The sequence below is a fragment of the Phragmites australis genome, chromosome 4 (assembly GCF_958298935.1).
Source record: "Phragmites australis chromosome 4, lpPhrAust1.1, whole genome shotgun sequence".
NCBI lineage: Eukaryota > Viridiplantae > Streptophyta > Magnoliopsida > Poales > Poaceae > Phragmites > Phragmites australis.
In genome coordinates, this window is record NC_084924.1 from 49,975,319 (window position 1) to 49,983,344 (window position 8,026).

An 8,026-nucleotide genomic window follows, 5' to 3' on the forward strand; every position below is an offset into this window, starting at 1 on the left:
GAGTGAACGAGCCCGAGGGTAGAGTGGACATTTCCCGTGAGATTCCACGTCGGCAAGGGAAAAAAAAAGAAAAAAAAATACCAGATGTAGGTGGGAGAAGGATCAAAGTGGCAAACAAGAGTATTTTTGTGAAACTCAGGTGGCATTTCAGCTCATGATCTCAAGTGGGTGGCTTTTGGGCATGTGTCATCTGCTAGAGTGGTAAATAGTTAACTGTGAACTGTGCTTGCTTCTTCGGTGGAGAGGAACCTCCTTGTTAAACACGGAGTACTTATCTCGGTAGCTAACTATAGAGATGGCCGTAGCTCGTTTGGTAAAGTCGCCAGATGAGCAATCGAACCCACTGACGTTTGAAGCCTGGTTTCTATGTGGGTGCTCACCAAGGGTTTTTAACCTTCGGTTGCTCCTGGGACAGGTTCAAGTAGAATATGTGTACTCACATACTTAGAAATTTAAGACCCTCCGATCGGTCATTAGAGTTTGTTACTCACTCCGTTATTACATCAATCAATCAGAAACAAGGTGTCAGCGGTGGGCGAGGTTGACGTCGGCGATGACCCTGTTCCTCTCCTCCTCTTCCTTGTCCACCGGAGGATGCACCAACGGATGGATGGTCAAGGACCCAAGGCCTCCTCCTCCTCCTCTCCGCCAACAACCAAAACAAACCCCACCCCGTTCCCCTTCTTCTCGCCTCCTCACATCCTTCTCCCCCAAGGCCGACATCCACATCGACATGGTCAAGGCCATCAGGATCCATGACCTCGGCGGCCCCGAGGTGATGCAGTGGGAGGAGGTGCAGCTCGGGAACCCCAAGGAAGGGGAGATCCGCATCAGGACCACCGCCATCGGCGTCAACTTCATCGACGTCTACTTCCGCAAGGGGGTCTACTCCGCGCCGGCCCTCCCCTTCACCCCAGGTACCTACCTACCTTCGTCCTCCGATTCCTCTTCAACTTCAACCGCAACTTATTATCGATATGCCATTCCAAGTCACAAATTCCTTCCTAGTACTACTAGTATTGCCATTTCAAACATACTCCCCAACTGAATTACTGAACCTCCAGGAATGGAAGCTGTTGGTGTGGTCACTGCAGTAGGGCCTGGTCTCACTGGCAGAAAAGTTGGGGATGTTGTTGCATATGCTGGCAACCCCATGGGATCATATTCTGAGGAGCAAATCCTTCCAGCCAGTGTCGCTGTTACTGTTCCGCCTTCAGTTGATCATAAGGCAGCGGCTTCTGTAATGCTCAAGGGCATGACTGCACATGTTTTGGTTCGCCGTGTGTTCCAGGTACTCTAAATTGTATCTTTCCTCTTGACTTCATAGTTGAATTTATTTGTTGCTTTGTTTTCAAGATTGCCTAGTTCATGCAGCATGCATACCCGACCCTTGCGCAAATTCTGGAGCATGTGCACATGTATGTATGATACCTAATTCAGCACAAACTCAGAGGTCTCTTTCATCTACTAAATGAATGAGCATGAGCTTTTCTTCTTCCTTGGATGATCTGTCAGACTACACAACAAATGTGGAATTGCTTGGCTCCACGCTTCCTGTTGTTAGTGTGCATATATGTTAGATGTGCTCAGGGCTAAATGTTCCTGGACTCACCTGATTGCCATGACATGGAGATTGACTGCGTTTTGATTATTACCGTGCAGGTTGAGAGTGGCCATACTGTCCTGGTACATGCTGCTGCTGGAGGAGTTGGCTCACTCCTTTGTCAATGGGCAAATGCGCTTGGTGCCACTGTCATTGGGACTGTTTCAAATGAAGAGAAAGCTGCGCAGGCAACTCAGGATGGATGCCACCATGTGATAATTTACACAAAGGAAGATGTTGTGACAAGAGTCAAGGAGATTACAGCTGGAAATGGTGTAAATGTGGTCTATGATTCTGTTGGGAAGGATACATACAAGGTACAGTTGTTATAACAGCTCTCAACTCACAAATTTAATTCACTGTGACTAGACTTTTTATCTTATCAGTGCAGGCTTCTGTGGAATGCTTGGCCTCCCGAGGTTTCCTGGTGTCGTTTGGGCAGTCCTCGGGTATACCTGATCCAATTCCGCTGAGTGACCTGGCTTCCAAGTCTTTGTTCGTGACTAGGCCTAGCCTGCTGCATTACACTGCTACTCGTGATGAATTGCTGGAATCAGCTGGCGAGGTGTTTGCAAATGTTGCTAACGGGGTGCTGCGCGTCCGTGTGAACCACACGTATCCGTTGTCTGAAGCTGCTCGTGCTCATGCAGACCTGGAAGGCAGGATGACCTCAGGGTCCATAGTTCTGATCCCGGATAGCTAGCTAGACTCTGACTGACACAAGTGGCTGGCGGCTTGAATGAATAAATGGATACATTTCTCTGGGTAGGGGAATGGGATGATGATGTCCATAGTGCTGAGAGTGATTACTCTTCTCTTGTTGAACTTGAAGCCTCCCTTATCATAATCATGGGTTCGTTTGTTGAGAGTTTATTTTATGTTGAAGCAATCTGTCTGTAAATAGAACAAGTCGTGTCCTTGTTGGTTCAGAGCTCGAGATGATGTGCTAAACTAGGAATATGAGTCCCTTGTGGTGTTACTGAATTGATGAAGTACCGCTGGATTAAATATCTGTGGCTTGCCTGCCATTTCTCTTTTTGGGTTCAGTAAATGTTGTTGAGCTGCAATGGTCCATTGTCTGATGTCATCCATTGTGGATGATACACAAGTGGCAAATGATGTCTCATCGTATATCCAATCCGATTTGGATTCGGGCTGGTACATAGGCTGCAGCTAGAAAAGCAGTGTCGTGTATCGAATAAGGGTTCTCTGCTAAGGGGAGTTCCTATAATGAAGTGTTAGCAAGGGTTCTCTGCTAAGGGGAGTTCCTATAATGAAGTGTTAGCAGATGGTAGATATTTTTTTAAAGATCATGGTCCTATCGTACGATTAGGTAAGGCTCTCGCGATCAGCTCTTTGATCGCGGAGGTAAGTCCTGTGACCAGTCTCACTGGTTGCAACGTAGATATTTCATCTTAACCTATCAAGTTGCATTAAATGCTATCTACTTATGTGTTTTTCTTCTTAAGCACCTCCTCCAACGAACAAAGTCTTGGTCAGTGCAGATAGGCAGTGTCCTGTCTCGTAGCATTAAATACTATAGGATGACGTTATAGACAGGTGTGGTGCCACATGACAAATGAGACGACGTCGCTGGCGAGCATGCGACGTGGGGCGATGGGACAGAGCAGGCCGGTCGACCAATGTAGTGTCTGCATACCTACCCTAGCTAGGGGTAGTTGGTTTCATCAGGATTAGACTGGTCACGTTAGCACAGTCTGTTTGTATATACACCACTCCTGCTATATAAATAGGGGAGGACTGGGCTTGTAAGAAGAGAGAAACACATATGTAAACAATTTCATACTATCCATAAAAGAATATACATGATATATGGTTGTTATCCCACAGGAGGCATGAATCTGGATAATCCTGGTGTTCTTGAGTTCATACACACATCGAGCACGTCGATCACGCACCCATCGTTTGGTATAGTCCGAAAGTATTGTTAGGGATTAACTCTCAATAGTTGGTGCGCTAGGTAGGGGTGCGTTTTCGTGTTTCAGTATGTGCTGATAACGAGATTGGGCTACCCATGGCCGGATCCACGATAACCGCTGAGTCCAGCTCTGAGAACTTTGGTCGTCGCTAGGTGTTCATCATGAGGTACGACCCAGATGAACCTGGTGTGCTCCAACCATGGGACATCGAATCGAAGTCTGAATGCTTCGAGACTCAACATGAAGTTTGCATGGCTGACCATGCAGCAGGGGGCAATGGAAGCCCTCGTGCTTCGGGTACTATTAATGAGCCCTAGGCCTTGCACCCAAAGGGAAATCAATCCGGCACCGAATAGGAAGGCGCTCCGATATAGCCCCAGCAACTATAGTGTCGTCCAGAGGAATTCCCGCATAGGACGCAGTCTATAGCGTCGTCATCACCTAGGCCATCACACCATGTGGGCGTTGGGGGCTCCCCTCCTCGTGATATATCGTCGCTCCGCGCTCGGCAACTTGACTATGAGGTCATGACACCCGTTTAGAATTTGCAAACCGTGCGAATGTTTCTTAGCCACCTGCCGGTAGTAGTATCGAAGGATTTGCCAGTAGCCCCCTGGCTACGCAACCTCGCCCTCCTGGTTGAGACTACCCGATGCCAAACCATGGCAGTAAACGCCACGTCCGTCGCAAGGGCTGGTGAAGGTCACGATCACCAAGACTCGTAGCAGGCCCCGCGGCGGGAAAGATCCCATGCTCCCTCCACGGTAGGAAATGCTCGGAGACACCATCACGTTGGGACAACCAACCCACCAAGCTGCGTGACTCTCTTCGCCAAAGCGACCTCCGCAGCGTAATCCAGGGTCAAAGAGCTGACCGAGAGCAAGGAGATCACGCTCTACGTGAGCTGGAAAAAGGAAAGCAACCCTATCACTCACCTTCACCTTGCAGGGAGGCATCAGATTCCTCCAACCCATCGTCCGGGCCGCGAGACCGCCATCTCTCTCCCAGAGCATGTGCCGCCGCCCATCAGCGAGTGACCCCTGTTATGGGACGGGGTGCAACACCTATCCTCTCGGCTCCTAGAGGTGTGCAAGTCGGACAAGTTCTGACCGGTCCTAGCCAAAAAAATATGACCGCTCAACCAATACGAGGAGTTTCTGCAGGTCTATACCACTATGGTGCAGGCTGCGAGAGACCATGGGAAAGTCATGGCTAACTATTTCCCGATTGCCTTGACTGGCTTAGCCCAATCCTGGCTTATGAACCTCCCCCGTGGGTTGTTTCATGTAACACCCTAAATTTTAATTTTTGCAAAAATTTAAAATTTTGTTAGAAATTTAATAGGTGTTGCAATTTTGTTCTATAGAAGAAATTGATTTCTAAATTTAAATTGACATAGGTTATATAAGTTTGTTGCATTCATGCCGTTATAGATGCAATAGGGTTTTTATGCGTGGAAAAAGTTTGCAAGAAAAAAATCGCTAGATGTCGCTCGTTCAAACCCCTTTTGAATTTTGGTTCAAAATCTAAAAAGGAAAAGGCTTTCAAAAACGGAAATGCTATCGGTCCGATTTCTTTCTCCTCGGCCCAGTTCCTCCCTCCTCTCTCTTCTTTCTCCACCCGAGCGGGCCGTCCTTACTTTCCCCGCGCTGGGTCGCGCGTGCCCAAGCCGGCCTGCACTGCTGACCGAGCCACCCCCTCCTGCCTCTCTCTCCGCCAGGTGGGCCCGGTAAGAGTCGAGCCGCCCACGCCCGAGCCGGCTCCCTCTCTTCCACCTCTTGCTGCCGAATGAACCGCCCCCAAAATCACGCACCCTCTTCAAAATCCTGCCTCCCCGAGCCTTTATTTGCTAATTAAACCACACCACCGTGATCCCCTCCCTTCCTTCCCCCTTCCCGGCCGTTTCCCCCTTCTATTGCCCTCTCTTCTTTTGGAAACTGAAGCTTTTTTGGAATTAAGGGCTCCGACCAAATCGCTTCAAATCCGCCCGTTTCTCCTCTTGCCTCGGGTATTTAAGCCGTCCATTGACTTCGTTGCGATGTTATTCACCCCTTTCATTTCCCCCCTCTTTTTCCCACGTGGAATCGACCTCGGCGCCGTTGTCCTCTTCACTGCTGGTGAAATGCGCTGCCGCCCTCTCTCTTCTATTCCAAGCCGACTCCGGCCATTCTAACGTGCTCACCAATCTCGCAGGACCCCAAGGAGTCGATCCCGGAGCTCACCGTCGTCGTTGATCCGCTGAAACGCCGTCTTCGCCGTGACCGAGCACTGCTGCCCGCCATTCTCCGTCGCCGGCCGCCCTCTGACCTCCTCCGCCGACGTGAAGCCCACCGTGAGAACTCCCGTGGTCCCCCTCTCTCTTTTGCGCCATTCCCCAACACGACCCGAGCCCATTTGCGCCATTCCAGCGAAGGTCCGGCGACTGCCGCCGTCGGCCGGCCGCTTTTTTTTCCCATCCAGCGCCGCACGGCTGAGTCCGACCATGCCCCTTTGAACCCCAGTCGTTGGATTTCCATCCGACGGCCAAGATTAGATAACCCTTCCCCCCTCATAATCGGTCCACCATGGGCATGGACTGGCCCGTCGGGCCATGGTCCATGAGCCCGTGGATTATTCCATAAGTTTTCTTTTGAAGAATAAATTCAAATAATTTTTTTTTGATGTCATAAATCCATTTTCCTGTATAAAATTAATTCGGTATTTGTCTGAAAATCAAGTCAAACCTGCAGATTAGCCCATAGAACTTCAAAAGCTCAATACTTTTTGCTCGTAGCTCCGATTTGGGTGATTTTTACGTCCAAATATTCGTAGCAGTGTGTAGAAACTTTTTATAGGGTATTTACCTAGTTTTAATACTGTATAGTATACTGTTCTTAAAGTTTTTTCTTGTGTGCTTTTTCCAGTTTATCGCTTAGGAGGTGTGCAGTTTGGTAACCTCCAAGATCAAGCTTTCGAGGATTTTGAGCAATCGTCCACTAAAGGCAAGTGCCCTTGAATATTTCACCCCTATTTTAGGATTCATACGTAGATGTTTATCCTTCAACTACATACTTGTCTAATTTGAAATGCTATGTTAGGGTTTACTTGTTTTTGAATGACTATTCGTTGTCACCGTTGTTAAGTCATGATATAAAATGGGTAGAATATGCTAGTGCAGTCGTGGTTGGGAAAAATGTTAATATTGACTAATGATTATGCAACAAGAATCGGGAAGGGTAATTATGTAGCAACATGGTATAGAGATCCCAACAGAATGGTTGTTTGATGATGGTGCGGGAATGGACGTGTGCCGGAAGTGCACAGTTGGTTATGGTTATTCCTGTGTAGGGTCTTAAGGACCCGTTCTTGAACATGTAACCAAGTTATTTTTGCACAACCACAAGGCCTATATGGGTACGTCCTGGCCAACTAATTAGCCACCCTCTGATTCTGTGGGCACCGTTGGACAGTTAAGTGGCACAAGAGAGGGCTTCTGCAACGATGGAATTATCTGTTAGCGGTGAAATCACAGTGGGTGCCTGCAGGTTAGTGGGAGCTTTGTAAAGTCCTTGTAGTGAGACCCCAACTCCACACCCCGGAAGTGTGAAGCAACAGGAATCACGACTCGTGGGGAAAGCTATGCAAACTCTATAGAGTATCAAATTGGTCGATCAGCCGTACTCACGGACAAGAGCGAACTTGGACTTCTTCAGGATTAGTTAGGATCAGGGTTGGTATGGTTGGTCGGGTAATGGAATTACCTGGTGAGTCTTGGTAGTCGGATGGAATCCGATGAGTCAATCCTTTTGTCATAGTTGTGTCTTCACCTAGTAAATAGAATGCCTGATGTTGGAGTCTTAGGTTAAGTTGCTTATTGAAGTTAACCGTGTCAAACCTTTCCTTGTCTTAAGCCCCATAGCATGTTTTCCCTCCACTTGTATAGTACATTTTTTGTACTCACACCCGTTGTCCCTCTTCTTGCATTCTACCGCTGTTCAGAAGCCGTTAATGAAGCTGCAACCTTCGACGAGGATGACTTCGATCCAGAGCTGTTGTTCTAGGCTGGTGTGCCCTCGGTCGACGCCTGTGGAAGATGGAGGCCCCGCTGGCGCTGAAGCCCCTATTTAGTTTCCACTGTTTTTTCTTTTAGACCCTCAGGTCCTTTTGTAATAAGTTTAGTAACGTTATTGTAATAATGATACACTAATGATGTAAGCGCATGTATGAAACTTGATCTTGGTATACATGTGTTGTGCCCGGTTTATTCCTTTAAAACTAGGTGTTACAATTCACTCCTGGGAGGACTTGTGCGACCAGTTTGTCACCAACTTCTAGGGGACTTATGCCCAGCCAGGTGTCGAGGATGACCTGTATTAGGTCAGGCAGCAATAGGGCGAGTCACTGCAACACTTCATCCGGCGTTTCACCGAACACCGGAATATCATTCCAAGGATCACATGTGAGTTCGTGGTCATAGCCTTCCAAAGGGGGTCCGAGACCAGAA

At 48.3% G+C, this 8,026-nt stretch overlaps 1 protein-coding gene across 2 annotated transcripts; it reads left to right on the forward strand.

The window, feature by feature from the left end:
- Positions 1 to 475: 475 nt before the first annotated feature.
- On the forward strand, positions 476 to 2,642 carry LOC133917153 (uncharacterized). Of its 2 annotated transcripts, none has more exons than XM_062361155.1 (4): positions 476 to 917; positions 1,065 to 1,291; positions 1,663 to 1,920; positions 1,990 to 2,222. In XM_062361155.1, the coding sequence occupies exons 1-4, from the start codon at positions 554 to 556 to the stop codon at positions 2,074 to 2,076; spliced, it is 936 nt and encodes a 311-aa protein (XP_062217139.1). In that variant the 5' UTR covers positions 476 to 553; the 3' UTR covers positions 2,077 to 2,222. The 2 variants fall into 2 exon arrangements, with proteins under 2 accessions (XP_062217139.1, XP_062217137.1); XM_062361153.1 differs by having other exon boundaries at positions 481 to 917; positions 1,995 to 2,642.
- The last annotated feature ends 5,384 nt before the right edge of the window (positions 2,643 to 8,026 follow it).

Bases quoted from the DNA above. Each gene is read 5' to 3' on its own strand.
- LOC133917153 (XM_062361153.1), top strand. From the start codon at position 554: ATGACCCTGTTCCTCTCCTCCTCTTCCTTGTCCACCGGAGGATGCACC. The intron at 918-1,064 runs GTACCTACCTAC...CTGAACCTCCAG, and splicing joins GGCCCTCCCCTTCACCCCAG to GAATGGAAGCTGTTGGTGTG. The intron at 1,921-1,994 runs GTACAGTTGTTA...TTATCAGTGCAG, and splicing joins TTGGGAAGGATACATACAAG to GCTTCTGTGGAATGCTTGGC.